General features: G+C 37.3%; 1 protein-coding gene across 4 annotated transcripts in view; it reads left to right on the forward strand.

The window, feature by feature from the left end:
- The window catches only part of LOC123564532 (regulator of G-protein signaling 7-like), a 116,478-nt gene that overhangs the window by 68,840 nt on the left and 21,114 nt on the right, over positions 1 to 26,524 (forward strand). For 2 of the 4 annotated variants that reach the window (XM_053516596.1, XM_053516588.1), the window contains exons 6-12: positions 1,847 to 1,898; positions 5,298 to 5,439; positions 8,334 to 8,415; positions 12,347 to 12,433; positions 20,870 to 20,968; positions 23,641 to 23,702; positions 26,331 to 26,444. In XM_053516596.1, the coding sequence (XP_053372571.1) occupies positions 1,847 to 1,898; positions 5,298 to 5,439; positions 8,334 to 8,415; positions 12,347 to 12,433; positions 20,870 to 20,968; positions 23,641 to 23,702; positions 26,331 to 26,444 (638 nt within the window). The remainder of the gene's footprint in view (positions 1 to 1,846; positions 1,899 to 5,297; positions 5,440 to 8,333; positions 8,416 to 12,346; positions 12,434 to 20,869; positions 20,969 to 23,640; positions 23,703 to 26,330; positions 26,445 to 26,524) is intronic. The other 2 variants (XM_053516604.1, XM_053516613.1) reach the window with 1 other exon arrangement.

Here is a 26,524-nt window from a genome sequence, read left to right on the forward strand (position 1 = left end):
CTATTTTGACCTTGTCTGCACAATAGCAGCTTCATTTATGATTTGAATTTAATCAAACTTGCACAAAACTTGTGTCACCATAAGATCTGGGTTCTTTTCTTGAACTGGTCAGATCCCATAATGGTTTGCAGAGTTATGGCCCCTGAAAGGGCCAAAATTAGCTATTTTGACCTTGTCTGCACAATAGCAGCTTCATTTATGATTTGAATTTAATCAAACTTGCACAAAACTTGTGTCACCATAAGATCTTGCTTCCTTTCTTGAACTGGCCAGATTCCATCATGGGTTCCAGAGTTATGGCCTCTTAAAGGTCCAAATTGGCAATTTGGCTTTGCAGCCATATAGAGACTTCATTTATGGTTTTATTTGATACAAACTTCCAAAATATTTTCAACAACAATAAATCTTGGATTCCATGACAAATCAGATCCAATCATAGGTTCCAGAGTTATTTTATGTCTGATTACCCCCCTGATTGTAATCAAAATGGATTTAGATCAGTAAGTACTTATAGGGACTTATTTGAAATTTCATTATTGTTGTTAGTTGGACTGAGACAATCAGGGTAGATAACTATGGACTGATTTTATGTCAAATTACCTCCCTTTATTTCAAATTAAAATAGGTATATCTCCGTAACTAATGAAGATACTGATCTGAAATTTCATTTATGTCAACAGATTTATTTGGCAGATCCTTCTTTTGTTCACTTACAATATTTTTTTTTAATTACTTCCCTTTTACATTACTATAAATAGCTTATTTTTAGTAACTTTTTTATTATTGGCCGTAGGGAAAAAACGAGACCACTTATCTGTGGTACATGGATGGTACCTCCAATTTTTAGGTGTATTTTGACAAATCTATACCTTGTAAGAATTTTTTTTTCTTTTTGGTTAAATTTCTTCCCTTTGTTGTTCCGGTCATTTGGACTTAGATATTTTTTCTGAGGACCTTCTTGTCCTCAAGTGCAATGATAACAGGTGAGCGATATAGGGCCATCATGGCCCTCTTGTTATCAGTTCTAATGACATTGAGAAAAAAAAGCCAGATTGGGCAAGGTGATCTGCATTTGTGTTACGTGTCCTTTATTTATCAGAAAAAGAATTTTTTCACTATGTTTATACTCTATCATCGTCATTCCTCCACTAATTCAGATCTTACAAAGAAGGCTGCAAATTCTGATAAAACCATAATCGGGATATATTTTGGACTAGATAGGTCAAGAGTAATTTGCCCTTGATTCTATACTCTCAAGACATCATTCTTCACCATTTTTAATGCATATGTGTATGTCATCTATTAAAAGTTACACTTTTGTTAGGTCAGACATCTTCGAGTAGTGAAGCACCCTTGAATAGCACTTTAAATATTGTCATTTAACCTTTATTGTGCTAAACACGACTGATTCTGCCTTTGTGACCAGTGTAGATCATGATCTGCACTGTTCGCTATTCAGTCAGTACCTTTTTGGTAAGCACCCCTTACTTACAGTTAATAGTACTGTCCAAATTGAAAGATGGACAAGTTCATCATAGAAATTTAACAGGGTTATGGATAACTTACAGGGCTGAAGCTCCTATAAAGCTTGGTACACAAAGGAATATCTGGATATTTAGTGTGCTTGAACTTGTCATAAAGAGCAATGGTATGCAAATGAGTGATACAAGGCCGTCATGGCTATCTTGTTTATGAAATGGATGTGGAGAACAGAGAACTATTTCCTGGAATTTTGATGGCAGCTTCCATAGGGAGTATGAATGTCTGTGATGTTGTAGCGAGTCTCAATAAAATGTTTTTTTCCATTTGTTTTATTACACTTAATGTGTTATTTATCATATTTCAGACACCCTGCTTTTGGCCATCTAAGTGTGGTGAACCTGAAAATACTGATTATGGTGAGTTTTCTGTCACACTGGAATAAACTGTTGAATAAAATCTAATTGTTAGAGAATGATTAAGGTGGAATATAATCCTTTATAAAAATTTCCCGCTAAAGTCTTAAGAGGCTTGCAAGAAAGTACATAAAATCTCTTAATTGATACAAGTTTATGACTAAAACTAAAGGGAATAAAATATTTACCCTTTATCAGTGTGTGAAGAAGGTATTCTGCTAGCAGTAATCCCCTATACCTAAAAAAATGGTGCGGCATTTTGTACAGTATTCCTTGCTGGAGGGAACTTTGTCTGACATATCTAAAAGAAGATTTCTTTCTCTTATGATTAATGAGTATAACTCTATGTCACTGCACAGAAAGGCATAAAATTAATTTGAAGACAGATTTCAAATTACCAGGGTAATGATATACAGTCAAACTTCATTAATTCGAACTCGGATAATTCGTACACCACCCTTCTTTCGAACTCGTTGTCAGGTCCCGGAAAAATCCCTGTATAATGAATTTTGTTCGATAACTCGAACAACCGATCACTAACAAATTTTGCTGCTCCTGTCAAGTTGGAGTTAACGAAAATAGACTCTATTTTAACAGGCGTCACTGTTCATATTCAGGATTTTCATGCTTTTTCAGTGACAGTTGAAGGTTAAAAGGTAGGACTAGAGCAGGTCTTTAAGTATTATTACCCTTACAGAAGAAAAAGGCCTGCTGCGTACTCTTGCTGTGTACATACAGCGTATATGATGCGTACATGATGTGTACTGAAATCAAGGGCTTTAAATAGTACGCAGGATATACACCGCACATACACCGATAGTACGTTTGTAGTACACTTTCGACATGCAAATGAGCTCTGCTGCGTACTACTTGCTGCGTACATGCTGTGGACTACATAGTACACAGGATGTATGCTGGAGGAATTTAGTATGCGGGAAATAGTACGCAGCATGTTCGCGGCACATACACTTTTCACATGCAAATGAGCCTGCGGTGTACTACCCCTGCGGCGTACATGCTGTGTACTCCTGTGGCGTACATGCTGTGTACTCCTGCGGCATACATTCTGTGTACTCCTGGCCAGAGTCCTGCGGCGTACATGCTGTGTACTCCTGCTGCATACATGCTGTGTACTCTTGTGGTGAAACTGCTGTGATAATGTAAATTCCTTATCCCACCAACTTTCTTATCCAAATGCTGATCATTTGGACAGAAAAAAACAGAAAAAAGATAAGTGACATGCATCAATAAGTATTTACCCTTTGCAAAATAATGTAGATTGATGTTATCAAATAAATTAGTATGCTTTTCTTCATCCACTTTTCAATGAAATAAATCAATTTTTGTAGCATGTAATTTGGTAAACATCTGAAGAAAATGGCGTAACTGCATCAAGGGGAAACAACTTTAATGCAGCTAAATATAAGTGTTATAAATTTCGAAGTATCTGCGGTGTACATGCAGTGTACTATTTTTTTGTACAAGTCCCTCCTGCGTACATGCAGTGTACTCCTTAAATTTTCAGAGTCTGTGCTGCGTACTTGAAGTGTACTAGTGACCTCCTGCGTACATGCTGTGTACTCATCTAAATAGTACGCGGCATGCGGTGTATGTAAAATGTACTCCTCTGGCGTACTACTGTGTTCGCGGCATATACACAGCAAATACGCAGCATGTACGCCACAGAGGCTTGCTTCTGTAAGGGTATGCAAAAATGAATTTTATATTAATCCATTGAGTAGATGATGTTAGAAAATAATTGTTATACTAAGATTGAGGTAGTTGTCAATATGACGTGACTAATATTTGACGTTGCTAAAAGGTTTGCTATACTTATTTTTTTTAGCTCACCTGAGCAATGCTCAGGTGAGTTATTGTGATCACTCGATATCCGTCGTCTGTCTGTCTGTCTGTCTGTCGTCTGTCGTCATTTAGCTTGTGTATGCAATAGAGGCTGTATTTTTCATCTGATCTTCATGAAATTTTGTCAGAATGATAACCTTGATAAAATCTAGGCCAAGTTCGAAAATGGGTCATCTGGGGTCAAAAACTAGGTCACTAGGTCAAATCAAAGAATAACCTTGTGTATGCAATAGAAGCTGTATTTTTCAACTGATCTTCATGAAATTTTGTCAGAATGATTACCTTGATAAAATCTAGGCCAACTAGGTCACTAGGTCAAATCAAAGAAAAATCTTGTGTATGTGATAGAGGCTGTATTTTTCAACTGATCTTGAAATTTTGTCAGAATGATTACCTTGATGAAATCTAGGCTCAGTTCGAAAATGGGTCATCTGGGGTCAAAAAACTAGGTCATTAGGTCAAATCAAAGAAAAACCTTGTGTATGCAATAGAGGCTGTATTTTTCAACTGATCTTCATGAAATTTTGTCAGAATGATTAACTTGATGAAATCTAGGCCGATTTTGAAAGTGGGTCATCTGGGATCAAAAACTAGGGTACTAGAAAAAATCAAAGAAAAACCTTGTGTATGTGATAGAGACTGTATTTTTCAATTGATCTTCATGAATTTTGGTCAGAATGATTGCCTTGATGAAATCTAGGTCAGGTACGAATATGGGTCATCTGTGTTCAAAAACTAAAAAACTAGATCACCAGGTCAAATAAAAGAAAAACCTTGTGTATGCAATAGGGGCTGCATTTTACACTGGATCTTCATGAAATTTGATCAGAATGTTTGCTTGGATGAAGTCTAGGTTGAATTTGAATATGGGTCATCTAGGGTCAAAAACTAGGTCACCTGGTCAAATTAAAGAAAAGCTTTGTGTACGCAATAGGGGCTGCATTTTACACTGGATATACATAAAATTTAGTCAGAATGATTGCCTTGATGAAATCTAGGTCAAATTAGAATATGGGTCATCTGTGTTTAAAAACTAGGTCACTAGGTCAAATCAAAGAAAAACCTTGTGTTTGCGATAGAGACTGTATTTTTCAATTGATCTTCATGAAATTTGGTCAGAATGTTAGCCTTGATGAAATTAAGGTCAAATTTGAATATGGGTTATCTGGGTCAAAAACTAGGTCACAAGGACAAATCAAAGCAAAACGTTTTGTATGCGATAGAGGCTGTATTTTTCAATTGAGGTTCATGAAATTTGGTCAGAATGATTGCCTTGATCAAATCTAGGTCAAGTTCGAATGTAGGTTACCTTGGCTTAAAAACTATGTCACTAGGTCAAATTGAAGAAAATACTTTTTTACACTTCAGGAGACCACATTTTTGGTCCAATCTTAATGAAAATTGGTCAGAATATTTGTTTCCATGAAATCACTAGGTCAAACATGTTTACACTGTTATGGTATGTTTCTCAGGTGAGCGACCTAGGGCCATCTTACCCCTCTTGTTTTACTACTGATTCAACTTTCAATATTTTTTCAGCTGTATATTTATGCAAGAGAACAATGCAGAACAAGCAACGTCTTGAACTGGCAGATTATGAGGCGGAAAATTTAGCGCGGCTTCAGAAAATGTTTTCACGGAAATGGGAGTTCATTTTCATGCAGGCAGAAGCTCAAGCCAAGTAACTATCATACTGTTTTTGACTTTCTTCAAATTTATATTTCAGGATAAGATTGCTGTTTTTAGCACCCTAGAAACTTTACTTAATGTTCAGCGTGAGCTATAAGCACAGACAGATGGTCCAACATCCATCTTCTGTCCGCAACATTGTTATTTAAACGTTTTCTCTGACAATTATGGTCAGAACTACATTAAACTTGGTCTGTAGCATACTGGCATGGACTTCTTCAAGTTTATTTACATGGTTCCATTTGACCCCATTTTAAGGCTACCAGAGCTAAAGATAGGAAAACCTTCAAATAACTTCTGATGATGAATCTGCCCTAAACTTGATGTGTAGCATCCTTGGATGAACTGTTCTCAGATTTGTTAAGTACCAAATTTGGGGCAACCATATGGATCAGTGTTTAAAATAGAATATTATGACAAAAAAAATAAAGATCTTCTATAATTACATGAAGCAATGGCTAAGTTTTTATGCCATAACTTTAAAACTGATGAAATGACAACTTAGAATATAATCAACTTTGTCCCAAATGCCATGTAAAAGTGTGAAATTTTAATTTCAACTACAAATTCACTGTTCATTATCTCATAAAGCGTTTGTTTAGAGACTGTAAATGTATCTGTAGTAGTTATGATCTAGAATGTAAAGAATCGATAAAGTGAGCATATCATGAAAAACATGTACATCAGTCTGTTTGTGGAACCAATACGAGTTTAATTATTCATTAAATATTGTAACTTTCAAAATTTCAAAGTTGATTATTTTTTTATATGTACATCTGAGCACAAAGTGCATAAGGTAAGCTATTGTGATGGTCCTGTCTCCGTCAGTTGTCATCGTCTGCCATTGTTATCGCAATTTTGGCCCTTAATAAAATCTCATATGAGATTGATACTGGGTCACTGGTCAAACAATAGAAAGACTTTTTTCATACTTTAGAGGCCACATTTTCTACCTGATCTCCATAAAACTTGGTCAGAATGTTTTCCCTATGAAATCTAGGTCAAGTTTGACACAGAATTATCCAAGGTCAAAAAGTAGGTCATTGGGTCAAGGGGAAAGCCTTGTTACACTCTAGAGGTTACATTTTTTACCTGTTCTTGATAACACTTTTTTAGAAACGTTTTTTCTTTAAAATATACTTTTGAAGAAACTGAAAGGGTAAAATCATAGAAAAACTTTGTTAAAAGTGTAGAAGTAATATTTTGATCTTCTTACAACTTTGTTAGAATGTGTAGATTAAGTTAGAATCTAGGTTATCCAAGTTTAAAATCTTGGTCGCTTGGTCAAATCATACAAAAAATCTTTTAAACACTTAGGAGGCCACATTTTCTACCAGATATTCATGGAAGCTGGTCAGAGTGTTTGTTTGAAACTTGGTTTCTTAGGGTCAAAAACTAGGTCACTAGGTCAGGTCATAGAAAAGTTTTGTTAACACTTAAGAAAATATAAAATTTAGGTTATGTATAAAACTTGGTGAAGGGAGGTCAAATATTAGGTCACTAGGTTAGATCATTTAGAAACCTAATTTACATTCCAGAGGCCACATTTTATTCCTGATATTCATGAAAACTTGTCAGAATGTTTGTCTTTTTAAAATCATAAAAAAAATCTTGCTTAACACTTTTACCTGTTTACACGAAACATGGTCAGAATGTCAGACTCTATTTAAAATGAAATCTAGCTCAGACTGGATTATAGGTCATCTGATGTATGAACTAGGTCCGGTGAGCGATACAGGGCCTATATTTTTCACTTCTTTTTGTTTTTAATCCACATCTACATATGTGATATGTATGTTTGTATGAAGAAACGGTAAGATCTGTTTTTAGCTCACCTGAGCACGAAGTGCTCAAAGGTGAGCTTTTGTGATAGCCCTGTGTCCGTCGTCGGCGGCTTCAACAATTTGACTGTTAACACTCTAGAGGTCACAAATTTGAGCCAATCTTAATGAAACTTGGTCAGAATGTTACCCTCAATTAAATCTTGGGCGAGTTTGGTATTGGGTCATCTGGGGTCAAAAACTAGGTCACCAGGTCAAATCAAAGGAAATACTTCAGAATGCTACTCTCAATAAAATCTTGAACGAGTTCGATATTGGGTCATCTGGGGTTAAAAACTAGGTCACCAGGTCAAATCAAAGGAAAAGCTTGTTAACACTCTAGAGGATACATTTTTGGCCCAATCTTAATGAAACTTGGTCAGAATGTAACCCTCAATAAAATCTTGGACGAGTTCGATATTGGGTCATCTGGGTTCAAAAACTAGGTCACCAGGTCAAATCGAAGAAAAAGCTTGTTAACACTGTAGAGGCCACATTTATGACTGTATCTTCATGAAACTTGGATAGAGTGTTAATCTTGATGATTTCAAGGTCAAGTTTGAATCTGGGTCATGTAGGATCAAAAACTAGGTCACCAGATCAGATCAAAGGAAAAGCTAGTTTACACTGTAGAGGCCACATTTATGACCATATCTTAATGAAACTAGGTCAGAATGTTAATCTTGATGATCTATAGGTCAAATTCAAATCTGGGTCAGGTGGGATCAAAACTAGGTCACTAGGTCAAATCAAAGGAAAAGCTTGTTAACACTCTAGAGGCCACATTTATGACTGTATCTTCATGAAACTTGGTCAGAATGGTAATCTTAATGATTTCAAGGTCCAGTTTGAATCTGGGTCATGTCAGGTCAAAAAAATAGGTCACTAGGTCAAATTGAAAGAAAAGCTAGTTTACAATTTAGAGGCCACATTTATACCGTATCTTAATGAAACTTGGTCAGAATGTTAATCTTGATGGTCTTTAGGTCAATAGGTCAGGTGAGAGATACAGGGCCTTCATGGCCCTCTTGTTCAGTTGTATGAATACAAATTCTTTTCTTTACAGAGTTGATAAAAAGCGTGACAAGTTGGAACGCAAGGTGCTTGACAGCCAGGAAAGGGCATTCTGGGATGTACATAGGCCTGTTGTAAGTTCCCTGTGTGTTGCATTCAATGTATAGATGTCAAGACCAGCCATTTTTTTAATCAGTTACCAATTTGGACTGACAGAACTGCACTTTGCAACTTAGCAATATTGTCTTTGGGAGCATTGAGTGGTCATAGACATAATGTTAATGATTTATATTTATGTGTACATGTTTCCATGAGGTACCTGAACAGGCTGAAGAGTTTCATATTTTATCATAAACAAGATTGGAGCTCTGCAAAGTTATTTTTAAATTTTTAGCTTGACTATACAAGGTATGGAGATCTGTCCTACTCAACCTGGTGTTGGCGTGCACCTTGGTTTTTATGCAGTTTCTCTTTATCTCTGTAATTACCTGATGGATTTGTTTCAAACTTAAAATAGTTATTCCCCATCATCACTCGCATCATATAGCACAATGGTCATAACTCTTGCACCAATATTTCATGAATTTTGCCCCCTTTTTAGCCCACCATCATCAGATGGTGGGCTATTCAAATCACTCTGCGTCCGTGGTCCGTCGTCCTTCCTTCCGTCCGTCCGTCCTTCCGTCCGTTAACAATTTCTCGTTATCGCATCTCCTCAGAAACTACCTGGGGGATTTTGACCAAACTTTGTCAGAATGATGTTTTGGTACCCTAGTTGTGTCCCCCTGAAAATCAGACTGGTTCAACAATTTTTTAGTAAGTTATGGCCCTTTGTTTATTTCTATAATTTACATAGATTTATATAGGGAAAAACTTTGAAAATCTTCTTGTCCAAAACCACAGAGCCTAGGGCTTTGATATTTGGTATGAAGCATCATCTAGTGGTCCTCTACCAAGATGATTCAAAATATTTCCTTGGGGTCTAATATGGCCCCGCCCCGGGGGTCACATGGTTTATATAGACTTATATAGGGAAAAACTTTGAAAAACCTCTTGTTCAAAACCACAGGGCCTAGGGCTTTGATATTTTGTATATGACATCATCTAGTGGTCTTCTACTAAGATTGTTCAAATTATCCCCCTAGGGTCAAATATGGCTCTGCCCCGGGGGTCACATGGTTTACATAGACTTACATAGGGAAAAACGTTGAAAATCTCTTGTCCAAACCACAAAGCCTAGTGCTTTGGCATTTGTAATGTAGCATCATCTAGTGGTTCTCTACCAAGTTTGTTCAAATTATCCCCCTAGGGTCAAATATGGCCCCGCCCTGGGGGTCACATGGTTCATATAGACTTATATAGGGAAAAGATTTTAAAATCTTCTTGTCAATAACCTACAACATTCAAATTTGGACCACATGTATGGTTTTGAGCGACAAGATGAACCTTGACATGAGTTGACCTTGATTTTGACCTAGTGACCTACTTTCACATTTTTGTAGCTACAGCCTTCAAATTTGGACCACATGCATAGTTTTGTGCACTGAAAAAAACTTTGACCTTGACTTTGACCTAGTGACCTACTTTCACATTTTTGAAGGTACAGGCTTCAAATTTGGACCACATGCATAGTTTTGTGTTCCGAAATGGAATTTGACCTTGATTTTGACCTACTGACCTACTTTCACATTTCTCAAGCTACAGCCTTCAAATTTGGATCACATGCATAGTTTTGTGTACCGAAACAAACTTTGACCTTTACATTGACCTAGTGACCTACTTCCACATTTTTGAAGGTACAGGCTTCAAATTTGGAACACATGCATAGTTCTGTGTTACGAAATAAGATTTGACCTTGATTTTGACCTAGTGACCTACTTTCACATTTCTCGAGCTACAGCCTTCAGATTTGGACCACTTGCATAGTTTTATGTACCGAAATGAACTTTGACCTTAAGATTGACCTAGTGACCTACTTTCACATTTCTGTAGCTACAGGCTTCAAATTTAGACCACATGCATAGGATTGTGTACCGAAACAAACTTTGACCTTGATATTGACCTAGTGATCTACTTTCACATTTTTGAAGGTACAGGCTTTAAATTTGGACCACATGTATAAATTTGTGTTCTGAAGTGTAATTTTACCTTGATTTTGACCTAGTGACCTTCTTTCACATTTCGTCCTTGAAATTGATCTAGTGACCTACTTTCACATTTCTCAAGCTACAGCTTTCGAATTTGGACCACATGCACAGTGTTGTGTACGGAAATGAAATTTGACCTTGAGCTAGTCAGTAAGTCTTGAAATTTGGAACACTCAAAAATGGCACATTGGTGGGCGCCAAGATCACTCTGTGATCTCTTGTTACTTAGAATTTCATTTTAATTTTGATGCTTTTTTACCATATCTCTGTTGTTACTGAATGGATTTGATTCAAACTTAAAATGGTTGTTCCACATCATCACCCACATCATATGACACAAGGTCCATGATGCTGGCACCAATATGTTATGAGTTTTGCCCTCTTTACTTAGAATTTCAGGTTCACAATGATGCAGTTTTGCTCTGTCTTAGTTATATCGAAATGGATTTGATTCAAACTTAAAATGGTTATTCCACATTATTAGTCACATGATATGACACATGATACATTGCTCTTGCAGAAACTTTCAGCGAATTATGTCAGTTTTCTGCTCATTTAATGTTTTGATAGTTTTTATCCCAATCTCTGTTATTACTTAATACATGTAACACAGACTCCAGCTTCCTCAGATGTGCCCAGTTTCACTATCCAGCATCGAAAAAATTGAGCATGCTGTCTCCTGTGACAGCTCTTCTTAGGCTACCTCTACCCATTTTTTCACTAAAATCAGTCTCCTGTGTAAACTGTAGTTTTACACAGCACCCTGCCTTTACTTGACATGACTGCTTTTTCACCGGTTCATTGTTCATGTAATAAAAATCAGTACACAATTTATCATTATTTTTGGACTTTCACTACAGTGTAACATGTACAACTCCCAAGTTCAAGCAGTTAGCTGCACCTGCCTTACAGCTAGCTCACCTGGAGCTGATCTGTAACTCACAGGACTCCAGTTATTAGACGAATCAGTTTACTGGATTAGAATCTATATGTGCTTTGTATCAGTATTGTAAGTTTCTTATGGAATTTAAGAAAGTTTGAAGCTTATTTTCCAATCACTGTTGAGTCAGCTTGCTAGAGAAAAAAAACTGTACTGGTGTCATATGAAGCGATACTCAGTCTTCACTATGGAGAGCCTTAAGGTTGAACGGCTGAACGCAAAATCACTGGACCATGTTGCCTTTCTGCAAGTTGAATTATGTCTCCCCCATACATAATATTGTTCTTGCTTTTGCCATCTGTCTGTCTGTCCATCCATCTGCATTAAGCTTGTCCGGCTTTCACAGGTCAAGCTGCTGGCCGTATTTCAATGAAACTTCACAGAAGTGATCAGTACCAAGCCTAGTTGTGCATATCGCCGGCATGTTCCATTTTGCTGCACAAAATGGCCACCAGAGCTAAAAATAGAAAAATCTTGTCCGGTTTTTACAGGTGAAACTGCTGGCTGGATTTCGACGGAACTTCACAGGGTGATCAGTACCAAGCCTAATAGCAAATTTTTGTCCAGCTTTCACAGGTCAAACTGCTGGCTGAATTTCGATGAAACTTCACAGAAGTGATCAGTACCAAGCCTAGTTGTGCATATCACTGGCACGTTCTGCTTTGCTGAACAAAATGGCTACCAGAGCTTAGAATAGAAAAATCTTGTCCGGCTTTTACAGGTCAAACTGCTGGACAGATTTCGACGAAACTTCACAGGAGTGATCAGTACCAAGCCTAGTTGTGCATGTTGCCGACATGTTCCGCTTCACTGCACAAAATGACCGCCAGAGCTAAAGGTATACATAGGAGGGAGACATCTGTTTTTGTGACAAAAACACCTTCTAGTTGTTTGTAAATCAAATCTAGCACCAGTCATCTTATTTTTTTTTTAATTCATATGTTCAATGCTTATTATCTGTTAAACTGTCAATTTTAGCCTGGCTGTGTAAACACAACTGAAGTAGATATAAAAAAGGCTTGTCGTATGAACAGACATTCCAAGATGTCACGGGTAGGTACCTGGGTACGTTCACACGTTTTACTTACTCTAGCTGTTGTGGTTGGATTAATTGTCTTTGTCATGTGTAGATAGTGTGCTTTCTTGATAATCTGAATGCTGGTAGTGTGCTTTCTTGATAACCTGAATGCGCGTCACCAGATAGGACTTATTTTCAAAACTAAATCGTGAGTGTAATGTTATTGTTAAATTTTTCAGATAATTTAGATAATTGTATGTAATGTACTAACTTATTCTTTATCAGAAAAAAAGCCTCAGTTGAAATGCCACTCTGTTGGTAAAAGCGTTAAGTGTTTACACTTGGTGACATACTTGTCCATGAAAGCAGCTGTGGTTCAAATCATGGCTGGAATTCTCTAATTTCAAGACTCTTTTTAGCTGCAATTTCAGTGAACTACATTTCTGTAAAAGTCATCCAGAATAACTTTTGAAGCATCACTGTTCCCTGTTTAAAATCAGCAATATCTTTTGTAAATGACCAGAAAATTCAGTTTGTAGTATCAACAATATGCCTAGAAAGTTTTGTTAATATTTAATCTGAAATTGGCTATAAATCTTATTAAGAAGAAACGTAAAATTAAAACTCTAACCTAAAAATGAAGAGAAATGATAAATGTGAAATTATATCTGTATTTAACCTTTAGCCTTCTGGTGGCAAGTGGTTTTGCCTTTGCGACCAGTGCAGACCAAGATCAGCCTGCACGGCACTGTTCGCTATTCAGTCAGTACATTCCTTTGAATAATAAATGGTATTGCCCGAATTGAATGATGGACTAGTCCATTTTAGAAATTTAGCAGGGTAAAGGTTAAGAAGCTGAATCTAACGAAGTGACAAGCACTGCAAGTTGTCACCTTGCAACAGGGGCTTTTGAATTGATTATTATAATACAGTTAGTATAGAATGCACTAAGTAACCTATTTTGTTTAATAGCACCATATGACGTCACTGTCAGGTTATCAAAAAAAAAACTCAGGAACTTGATACAGTAACATGTTGTACTTACTCTAACTGTTGTAGCTACTGTACCTGTCAAAGTGATGGGTAGGTAACAGGGTGCATTGGCATGTTTTATACTTACTCTAACTGTTGTGAATTTTACACTTTTGCAAGTAAATCATGTGTTTAAACATCTAGACGACAGTATTTCAGAACTGTCTATACAAGACAGACTAATCACGATGTTACTGCCAATAAATAAAATAACATTAAGAACCAGTTTTCATTTGTCGTCTGTAAAGGTCAATCACATCATTAACTTTGGTTATTTGGCTTAAATGCAATTGCCGCATTATTTATTTTACTAATCTGTGTGCAAATCTTCTGCCAATCTCAAACATTCACTTCTTTTTTATGAAATATCATGGCCGACTACAATATGGTGGCTTTTTAAGTTGCTTCAAAGCCAGTAACTGCAAATCCCAAGTCAAAACCCTGTAAGTGCACCATTTTGTAAGAGCAGAGAAACAGATACAAGGTTTTTGCATAGGGTTGTATTGAAATAACACCATTGGCTGCTGAGACAATTGGTGGACAGAATTGAGCAGGAAATCTTGCACTTACGAATTATTATAAAAACATTTTTTTGCCAAATTTCGGTTACAGGGTTTGGGACTGACACTGTTGATATACTAAAATCACAAACTATTTCTTTCAACTGTTGTCTAGAGCTGTATTTTTGCAGCTGTGTTCTAGTATTTAGATAACATGTATTAAACACAAAATTCGTACATGTATTAAGTTATCTTGTGAAACTTAATTTCTTAGTATTCCAAATCTGAGGACTTTTATGCTCGACTATTCAAAGAATAGGCAGAGCTGTTTGACTCGCCCGTGTGTTGGTGTCCACGTCTGTGTTGCGTCAGCATCCGCGTCCCAATTTGGTTAAGTTTTTGTTTGTTAGCTGGTATCTCAGTAACCACTTGTGGGAATGGATTGAAACATCACACACTTATTCACTGTGATAAACTGACTTACATTGCACAGGTTCCATAACTCTATTTTGCTTTTTTACAAAATTAAACCCCTTTTTCAACTTTAAAATATTTGGTTAAGGTTTTGTATGTAAGCTGGTATCTCAGTACATACTAATGGGAATGGATTGAAACTTCACACACTTGTTCACTGTCATGATCTGACATGCACTGTGCAGGTCACATAACTCTACTTTGCATTTTTTAGCTCATCTGATTTTTTGAAAAAAAATGATGAGTTATTGTCATCACTTGAGCGGTTGTCGGCGTCGGCGTCGGCGTCTGCGTCGGCGTTGCCTGGTTAAGTTTTATGTTTAGGTCAGCTTTTCTCCTAAACTATCAAAGCTATTGCTTTGAAACTTGGAATACTTGTTCACCATCATAAGCTGACCCTGTATAGCAAGAAACATAGCTCCATCTTGCTTTTTGCAAGATTTATGGCCCCTTTTGTACTTAGAAAATATCAGATTTCTTGGTTAAGTTTTATGTTTAGGTCAACTTTTCTCCAAACTGTCAAAGCTATTGCTTTGAAACTTGGAATACTTGTTCACCATCATAAGCTGACCCTGTACAGCAAGAAACATAACTCCATCTTGCTTTTTGCAAGATTTATTGCCCCTTTTGGACTTAGAAAATCAGTTTTCTTGGTTAAGTTTTATGTTTAGGTCAGCTTTTATCCTAAACTATCAAAGCTATTGCTTTAAAACTTGCAACACTTGTTCACCATCATAAGTTGACCCTATACAGCAAGAAACATAACTCCATCCTGCTTTTTGCAAGATTTATGGCCCCTTTTGTACTTAGAAAATATCAGATTTCTTGGTTAAGTTTTATGTTTAGGTCAACTTTTTCTCTTAAACTATCAAAGCTATTGCTTTGAAACTTGCAACTCTTGTTCACCATCATAAGCTGACCCTGTACAGCAAGCAGCGTAACTCCATCCTGATTTTTGCAATAATTATTGCCCCTTTTGGACTTAGAAAATCATTTTCTTGGTTGAGTATTATGTTTAAGTCAACTTTTCTCATAAACTATCAAAGCTATTGCTTTAAAACTTGCAACCGTTTTTCACCATCATAAGTGGACACTGTACATCAAGAAACATAACTCTATCCTGCTTTTTGCAAGAATGATGGCCCTTTTTAGACTTAGAAAATCATGGGTAGGACAATATTTCTATTACACAAAAAAAATCAGATGAGCGTCAGCACCCGCAAGGCGGTGCTCTTGTTCAAAATTATGCTCCTTTTTCGACTTAGCAGTTTTTGGTTAAGTTTTTGTATGTAAGCTGGTATCTCAGTATCCACTAATGGGAATGGATTGAAACTTCATACACTTGTCCACTGTCATGATATGACATGCAGTGCATAGGTTCAATAACTCTACTTCGCATCTTTACAAAATTGTGCTCCTTTTTTCGACTTAGTAGTTTTTGGTTAAGGTTTTGTATGTAAGCTGGTATCTCAGTACTCACTAATGGGAATGGATTGAAACTTCACACACTTGTCCACTGTCATGAGCTGATAAGCACTTTGCAGGTTCAATAACCCTGTTTCACATTTGTACAAAATGATGCCCCTTTTTCGACCTTTGTATTCGTTCAATTGACAAGGTTGTTGAATAGTCGAGCGTTGCTGTCCTCCAATGATATGCAGCACATAATATTAAGTTATTCTTGAAAAAATGCTCATACTGTAAAGTCAGAAAGAAATAATATCTTGTTGACTTTATAGATCCAACAGATAGAGAAGAATATACAAATCTTTCACTGGCTGAAGGTGCAGATTGATTTATCTGGCTTGAGGGTAACTGTTTAGGCAGTAACGAGGCTCTTCCAAGTAACAGCAGAACAGTTACCAGAGAGCCAGATATTTCCATCCGCATCTTCAACTAGTGATAGAATCCTTTTCTTGCATGCCATATTCTTTAATTAATAGAGAAATGAAGTAAATGAATGCTTTTCTTTTGAGCACTATTTTTAGCTCACCTGTCACAAAGTGACAAGGTGAGCTTTTGTGATCGCGCGGTGTCCGTGTCCGTCGTCCGTCCGTGCGTCCGTCCGTGCGTGCGTCCGTAAACTTTTGCTTGTGACCACTCTAGAGGTCACATTTTTCATGGGATCTTTATGAAAGTTGGTCAGAATGTTCATCTTGATGATATCTAGGTCAAGTTCGAAACTGGGTCACGTGCCATCAAAAACTAGGTCAGTAGGTCTAAAAATAGAAAAATCTTGTGACCTCTCTAGAGTCCATATATTTCACAAGATCTTCATGAAAATTGGTCAGAATGTTCACCTTGATGATATGTAGGTCAAGTTCGAAACTGGGTCACGTGCCATCAAAAACTAGGTCAGTAGGTCTAAAAATAGAAAAACCTTGTGACCTCTCTAGAGGCCATATATTTCACAAGATCTTCATGAAAATTGGTCAGAACATTCACCTTGATGATATCTAGGTCAAGTTCGAAATTACTATTATCATGGTACAAGAAATGAACAAGTACTTCACACAAGACTACGGCTAGGATGTAGTTCTTTAAATCATGACCTTTTTCGAAAATCAATTACTGAATCACCCTATTGCTCTTGTGGTGAAATCGAAACTGTAAATCACTTTCTTCTCGCATGTCAAAAATATTCTGCTCAAAGACAAAGATTCTTTTCAACTTTGCCTTGTCCTGTAACGTACCAAAACTTGATATATGGGTTGGAAAATCTTTCTACTGATCAAAATGCTCTTGTCTTTTCAACAGTACAGAAATACATCCTCGCTACTGGGCGATTCACATCGTAGTCTGATCCACGAACTCAATAACTTACTTGTATGTTGTCTTCTGAAGACGAGTAGCACTCAGCATTCAATATCTTTGAAGTATTAATTTGATCCTACAATTCTTTTGTCCCCTCTTCTTTGATGGTCTATTATTTTATTTTTTATATATAAATATTTTTTTTTCTTCTCTACTCTCCAAAATATGTTTGCTTAAGTAGTCGTACACTAAACATCGCAAGACAAACTTTCAAGGAGCTGTATTAATATAAGCCTCTACAGGCTTGTTTATATATCCTTAGACTAGAAAGCTATGTTCATGTTATTATTTATTGCTATATAAAACTGTTTGACTTTGTGTATAATTTATAATGAAAATAAATATTGTTTAAACTAAGTTCGAAATTGGGTCACGTGCCGTCAAAAACTAGGTCAGTAGGTCTAAAAATAGAAAAACCTTGTGACCTCTATAGAGGCCATATATTTCACAAGATCTTCATGAAACTTGGTCAGAACATTCACCTTGATGATATCTAGGTCAAGTTCGAAACTGGGTCAGATGCCAACAAAAACTAGGTCAGTAGGTCAAATAATAGAAAAACCTTGTGACCTCTCTAAAGGCCATATTTTTCATGGGATCTGTATGAAAGTTGGTCTGAATGTTCATCTTGATGATATCTAGGTCAAGTTCGAAACTGGGTCATGTGCGGTAAAAAACTAGGTCAGTAGGTCTAAAAATAGATAAACTTTGTGACCTCTCTAGAGGCCATATATTTCATGAGATCTTCATGAAAAATGGTCAGAATGTTCACCTTGATGATATCTAGGTCAAGTTCGAAACTGGGTCACATGCCTTCAAAAACTAGGTCAGTAGGTCAAATAATAGAAAAACTTTGTGACCTCTCTAGAGGCCATATTTTTCATGGGATCTGTATGAAAGTTGGTCTGAATGTTCGTCTTGATGATATCTAGGTCAAATTCGAAAGTGGGTCACGTGCCATCAAAAACTAGGTCAGTAGGTCAAATAATGGAAAAACCTTGTGACCTCTCTAAAGGCCATATTTTTCATGGGATCTGTATGAAAATTGGTTGGAATGTTCATCTTGATGATATCTAGATCAGGTTGGAAACAGGGTCATGTGCGGTCAAAAACTAGGTCAGTAGGTGTAAAAATAGAAAAACCTTGTGACCTCTCTAGAGGCCATACTTGTGAATGGATCTCCATAAAAATTGGTCAGAATGTTCACCTTGATGATATATAGGTCAAGTTTGAAACTGGGTCACGTGCCTTAAAAAACTAGGTCAGTAGGTCAAATAATAAAAAAACCTTGTGACCTCTCTAGAGGCCATTCTTTTCATGGGATCTGTATGAAAGTTGGTCTGAATTTTCATCTTGATGATATCTAGGTCAAGTTTGAAACTGGGTCAACTGCGGTCAAAAACTAGGTCAGTAGGTCTAAAATTATTAAAATCTTTTGACCTCTCTAGAGGCCATATTTTTCAATGGATCTTCATGAAAATTGATCTGAATGTTCACCTTGATGATATCTAGGTCAGTTTTGAAACTGGGTCACGTGCGGTCAAAAACTAGGCCAGTAGGTATAAAAATAGAAAAACCTTGTGACCTCTCTAGAGGCCATATTTTTCATGAGATCTTCATGAAAATTAGTGAGACTGTTCACCTTGATGATATCTAGGTAAAGGTCAAAACAGGGTCACATACCTTCGAAAACTAGGTCAAGAGGTCAAATAATAGAAAAACCTTGTGACCTCTCTAGAGACCATCTTTTTCAATGGATCTTCATGAAAATTGGTCAGAATTTTTATCTTGATAATATCTAGGTCAAGTTCAAAACTGGGTCACATGAGCTGAAAAACTAGGTCACTATGTCAAATAATAGAAAAAATGAAGTCATACTCAAAACTGGGTCATGTGGGAAGAGTTGAGCGATTCAGGACCATCATGGTCCTCTTGTTGTTATAGTAGTGTATGAATTTATGCATTTATTCATAAATTGCAGCATGAGAATCATCTTACATCCCGGGGTGTTAGACAAGTTTTTCTAGCACCGGCAGAAAGACAGGAAAATCCTGTCTGGCATGCAAGAAAATCCTTATTTCCTATCCTCTCCTATCCCATGAGGGATTTTTTACAACAGTTTATATGTGCACATTAGAAAGGTAGTGATTTCAAACTTGTTCAGGAATGCGTACATATATCTTGGATTTCATTCTTTATTTCAATAAGAGTCTGAGATGTCAGTATTCAGAATATTACAATTTTTGAAGAATTTAGCCTTACAGATTCAGAATGTACTTGTAAAACCTAAAACTGAAATTTATAAATTTAAAGAATTACATGTAGCATGTTTAGAGTTATCAGAAAAAAGTCACAGAAGCTTATTATTAAGAAAAAGTTTCGATAAAAAACTTGTTACTTTGCTAGTGTTAAGGGTTCATAAAGTTTTGATAAAGAACTTATAACTTAGTTAAGAGATCTGTCTGTTGTTTTGCATACTTGTACTTAGATATGTTAGACATAAAAAGTGAAGATTTTGTAAAGATAATGTAATTTGTTTGCAAGTATAGCATGTTGTATATATGGTCTAGGTGCAGCATGGATAGTGACACTGGCATCACTAATTTATTTGCAGTTAAAGCTCCTAAAAATATGAAACATGATCCAAGATATATTTTGCTCAGCCTTTTACAATGTACACCTTTAACGTGTATCTGGAACAGGTTACTGTTTGCTCTTGTAACATGTACATTCCTAAAGACGTCAGCCTTAAATAATGTCAGGATCTATGCAGCACTTCAGCAGTAAATATAAATAGCTTGCAAACAAAATGTCTGATTGAAGAAATATTTTTGCCCTTATACATTCAAGAACTTTAAAAATACCTCATCCATATATAGCAATTATTCCATTCTTGCAACTTGTATTCAAATATTTTGATATTCAGTTTTCATTATTCATTAAATCTGATCCAGAATTCTAGTTTCCGATGTCATATGGAAAAGTCTATCATTACCCTAAATAATGTTGGGATTATTTGGTCTGATTTTTGGTTGCGGGTTTATCCCGCTACCAAAGTTAAGTGTATTTCTGACAATCATGTAGTATCTTTATTTGATTCCAAATCACATCCACAGGAAGGATGTTCATGTGCTACACAAAGTAGTCCCATTCATGAACAATGCGGATGAATTATCAATGATCAAGTAGTTCTTATTCATCCTCTATCCATTCACACTGGCCATTTAGATTATATAAGATCTGTCAATGATGTATTCCAGCCCATGGTTACATCACTGACTTGCAGCTGTTCATGTAAGGTCAGGCAGAGTTTATCTTAGATATGAGGCACATTAGTATTTGTTTCTTATACATGTATACTTATAGATTTGCAATTAAAATGAAAATAACCCTAGCAAAACCCGCAACCACCAGACATCTCAAGGCTTTGATTTGTCATCTGGAAAGGAATATGTTATGTGGTAAAGTTTATCAAACATAATGTCAGGGTTAATTGGTCTTTGTCACCAAGATAGGTCTATGTCACAGAGTAAGAAAATTGTTACTTGAATAAATCAGCTATAACAAAAAAAACACTTTTATATACTCTTAAATATTCGTAAAATTACATTGCAACTATGTTGAGAATGAAAAAAAGACATACTCTTTGTTTTTATGTTTCAGCCAAATTATGCTGTCCCTGGTGGTCGACTAAGCCCTAGCGTCTCCGAGGTCGACCTAAATCATCCTGCTGATAGTCTACATAAAGACCTCTTACATAATGTAAGTCTATTTGCTTTTGCTTATTCCTGCCCAGTTGAAATTGATGGTTTATTACCATGGTAGTTCATGGTCATGGGGCAATTGTTGACCATGTGCTGTAATTGGCGCCACGGTCATAGAACATGGTATCAGACCATGGTCACAAAGCAGGGTTGGCCAAGGTTTTTGACCATGGTAAACCATGGCTGACCAAGGTCAACAGCCATTGTCGACCAAGGTGATTATTGACTATCAAAAACTGTATAAATATGAATTTGAAAGGGTTATGAAAATACATGACCATTGCAGTCTATATCTATTTTTGCAAGTCAGTCATTTATTTGTCATAAAAGAGCTAAGATGACAACAAATTATAATCAGACTATGAAAGTTTACCTTTGAATCTATTAATGCAGGAAAACTATTCTATAATTAGGAAAACCTTTGGAGCCAAAATGCAGTCAGGCGTCTTTGGTGCATTGTAAAACTTGACAAGGGTGAAAATCACCAACATGACCATGGTAGTCCATGGTCAACCATGATTTAAACAAGCTGACCATGGTAGACTATGGTCAAACTATTGATCGTCTTTTCTGACCATGGTCGGCCATGGCCAGTTTTATCTCACCTTGGCTGACCGTGGTCCTGACCATGTTTTCACCATGGTATTTGATAGTTGACCACGTTAGTTCATGGTCAGCCATCAAAAACCGTGGTGACATGGTCAACATTTTGTCTAGGTGGTTCACCAAGTTATCAGAGGTGAGCTGATAGCCTACTTAATACCTTGGTTTACTTGGGGTAATATTTATTTTGCTCAGGTCAGCATGAAAAACCTACAGGTTTAGTTAATGTCATTATCTTTGGACATCAGCAGTCATAATCTGAATAAAGAAGTAAAAGTAGAATCCCTGAGCACATCAGACGTAACCAAGCCACACAACACAAACCAAGCCACACACCACAAACCAAGCAAAACAACACAAACCAAGCCACAGACTAAGCAAACAACACAAACAAAGTCACACACCACAAACAGAGCCATACAACACAAACCAAGTCAGGCACCGCAAACTGAGCCGCACACCACAAAGCTTCACACCACAAAAAAGCTTCAAAAAGCTATCAAAAAGCTTCACACTACAAACCAAAGCACACAACGCACACCAAGCCACACATCGCAAACTGAACTACATACCTCAAACCAAGCCACACACCACATACAAAGCTTCACACTACAAACCAAAGAACACACCACACTCCACAAACTGAACCACATACCTCAAACCAAGCAAAACAACACAAACCAAGCAACACACCACAAACCAAGCCAAACACCACAAACCAAGCCACACACCACAAACCAGGCCACACACCACAAATCAAGCAATCAAGCCACACACCACAAACCAAGCAACACACCACAAACCAAGCCACACACCACAAATCATCCCACACACCACAAACCAAGCCACACACCACACACAAAGCCACACACAACAAACTGAACCACATACCTCAAATCAAGCAAAACAACACATACCAAGTCACACACCACAAACCAAGCCACACAAAAGAAACCAAGCCACACACCACAAACCAGGCCACAATCTACAAACTGAACCACATACCTCAAATCAAGCAAAACAACACAAACCAAGTCACACACCACAAATCAAGCCACACACCACAAACTGAGCCATGCAACACCAATCAAGCCACACACCACAAACCAAGCCACACACCACAAACTGAACCACAAACCTCAAATCAAGCAAAACAACACAAACCAGGCAACACACTACAAACCAGGCAACACACCACAAACCAAGCCACACACCACAAATCAGTCAAAACAACACAAACCAAGCAACACACCGCAAACCAAGCATCACACCACAAACCAAGCCACACACCACAAACTGAGCCACACAACACAAACCAAGCCACACACCACAAATCAAGCCACACACTGCAATGAAGCCACACACCACAGACAGATTCATACTATGCAGAATTAGCCACACACAAATAGACAATGTACTGAAAATAGAGATACAACCTTGGAACAGTCAGTATAAGGGAACTGGGGGTTTATGATATCCTTACAATGGTATGATATGCTCATGATAGTATGATGTCCTCACAATGGTATGATGTCCTCACAATGGTATGATGTCCTCACAATGGTATGATATCCTCATAATGGTATGATGTCCTCATAATGGTATGATATCCTGATAATGGTATGATATCTATCCTCATAGTGGTATGATATCCTCATAATGACATGTTGTCTTCAAAATGGTATGATATCCTGATAATGGTATGATATCTATCCTCATAGTCGTATGATATCCTCATAATGACATGTTGTCTTCACAATGGTATGATATCCTCACAATGGTATGATATCCTCATACTTACCCTGAGTTCAACTTGTTGTATCTGATAGAACTGAAACATTTGTTGTCACTTCATGTTATGTCAAAAGTTTGGTATTAACAAGAGCATCTTACGTTCACTGAAAGACTGAAAGGAGGCTTTGTCCATCTCACTAACATAGGTATAGTTAGATATGTTAGAAACTCGCCTCTTTCTATACACCAGTTTGTCTGTTTCATCTTTGGAAGCATTGAAAAGTTGAAATGAAAAAATGAAATACTTTTTACAGTTTTTAGTTTGTTTTCCAGATTGAAATGTTAAAAAAGAAATTAGAAAAACGAAGAGTAAAGATTTCCAAAGTAACTGAAAGGTATGTACAGTATTCAAGAGTATAAATCAGTTTTTTTAAAACATCACTGTTTAAAACAGTTAAAGTTTTTCATATATTTGATTGTTGTATTTCAATAAACTTTTGAAAAATATGAAGTCAGTCACTTTTTATATGCCTGTTTTGGATAAGTAGGGCTGTATTGTGCGATGGCACATGATTTCTGTCCATCAGTCGGTCATCTCCCTTGAATGTTTGTATCACAAAATTTTGCACCACAACCTATCATTATGTCTCCCCCAGGAGACATATTGTTTTTGCCCTGTCCGTCCTTCCGTCCGTCACACTTCATTTCCGAGCAATAACTCGAGAACCATTTGACCTAGAACCTTCAAACTTCATAGGGTTGTAGGGCTGCTGGAGTAGACGACCCCTATTGTTTTTGGGGTCACTCCATCAAAGGTCAAGGTCACAGGGGCCTGAACATTGAAAACTATTTCTGATCAATAACTAGAGAACCACTTGACCCAGAATGTTGAAACTTCATAGGATGATTGATCATGAAGAGTAGATGACCCCTATTGATTTTGGGGTCACTCAGTCAAAGGTCAAGGTCACAGGGGCCTGAACATTGAAAACCATTTCCGATCAATAACTAGAGAACCACTTGACCCAGAATGTTGAAACTTCATAGGATGATTGGTCATGAAGAGTAGATGACCCCTATTGATTTTGGGGTCACTCAGTCAAAGGTCAAGGTCACAGGGGCCTGAACATTGAAAACCATTTCCGATCAATAACTAGAGAACCACTTGACCCAGAATGTTGAAACTTCATAGGATGATTGATCATGAAGAGTAGATGACCCCTATTGATTTTGGGGTCACTCTGTCAAAGGTCAAGGTCACAGGGGCCTGAACATTGAAAACCATTTCTGGTCAATAACTAGAGAACCACTTGACCCCGAATGTTGAAACTTCATAGGATGATTGGTTATGGAGAGTAGATGACCCCTATTGATTTTGGGGTCACTCCGTCAAAGGTCAAGGTCACAGGGGCCTGAACATGGAAAATCATTTCCGATCAATAACTAGAGAACCACTTGACCCAGAATGTTGAAACTTCATAGGATGATTGTACATGCAAAGTAGATGATCCCTATCGATTTTGGGGTCACTCCATTAAAGGTCAAGGTCACAGGGGCCTGAACATTGAAAACCATTTCCGATCAATAACTTGAGAACCACTTGACCCAGAATGTTGAAACTTCATAGGATGATTGGTCATGCAGAGTAGATGACCCCTAACGATTTTAGGGTCACTCTGTTAAAGGTCAAGGCCACAGGGGCCTGAACATGGAAAACCATTTCCAATCAATAACTTGAGAACCTCTCGACCCAGAATGTTGAAACTTCATAGGATGGTTGTTCATGCAGAGTAAATGACCCCTATTGTTTTTGGGGTCAATCCGTTAAAGGTCAAGGTCACAGGGGCCTGAACATTGATAACCAGTTCCGATCAATAACTTGAGAACCACTTGACCCCAAATGTTGAAACTTCATAGGATGGTTGGTTATGAAGAGTAGATGACCCCTATTGATTTTGGGGTCACTCCGTCAAAGGTCAAGGTCACAGGGGCCTGAATGTGGAAAATCATTTCCAATCAATAACTAGAGAACCACTTGACCCAGAATGTTGAAACTTCATAGGATGATTGAACATGCAAAGTAGATGACCCCTATCGATTTTGGGGTCACTCCATTAAAGGTCAAGGTCACAGGGGCCTGAACATTGAAAACCATTTCCGGTCAATAACTTGAGAACCACTTGACCCAGAATGTTGAAACTTCATAGGATGATTGGTCATGCAGAGTAGATGACCCCTAACGATTTTGGGGTCACTCTGTGAGAGGTCAAGGTCACAGGGGCCCGAACATTGAAAACCATTTCCGGTCAGTAACTTGAGAACCACTTGACCCAGAATGATGAAACTTCATAGGATGATTGGTCATGCAGAGTAGATGACCCCTAACGATTTTAGGGTCACTCTGTTAAAGGTCAAGGCCACAGGGGCCTGAACATGGAAAACCATTTCCAATCAATAACTTGAGAACCTCTTGACCCAGAATGTTGAAACTTCATAGGATGATTGTTCATGCAGAGTAAATGACCCCTATTGTTTTTGGGGTCACTCCGTAAATCACTTTTTGGAAATAACTTGAGAACCACTTGACCTACAATGTTGAAACTTAATAGGATGATTGGACATGCAGAGTAGATGAGCCCTATTTGTTTTGAGGTCACTTCATCAAAGGTCAAGGTCACAGGAGCCTGAACAGTGACTTGAGAACCACTAGGCCAATAGTGTTGAAATTTAGCGGGATGACTTGACATGCCAAGTAGATGATCCCTATTGCAGCCAACCATCAGTGTCTCTTTGACTTTCGCTCCTGACCCCTATTGACTTCTTGCCTATAGGACTTTGTATTGGGGGAGACATGCGCTTTTTTACAAAAGCATTTTCTAGTTTCAGTTGTTGATATTTAACATTTAATGTAGTGAAAGTTATCAGAAAAGTTAAAAGAAAATCTGTATATTAGAAAGAAACTACTAGATGTACCTTTAAAACATGCCGCCTTTCTGTGAACATAGTGTATACTATCATTCCAGTTACATATCTTACTATGAGCAGTACGCAGAATATGATGCTTTTTGCACTCCTGCTGACCCAACGAATCCATGGATAACTGACAGTACAGAGTACTGGGATCAAGATAAAACTATGTAAGTAGTAATGGATAGCTGACTGCACGGTCAAGATAAAACTATGTAAGTAGTAATGGATAGCTGACTGCACAGAATAG

The sequence above is a fragment of the Mercenaria mercenaria genome, chromosome 1 (genome assembly GCF_021730395.1).
Source record: "Mercenaria mercenaria strain notata chromosome 1, MADL_Memer_1, whole genome shotgun sequence".
NCBI classification, from domain to species: domain Eukaryota; kingdom Metazoa; phylum Mollusca; class Bivalvia; order Venerida; family Veneridae; genus Mercenaria; species Mercenaria mercenaria.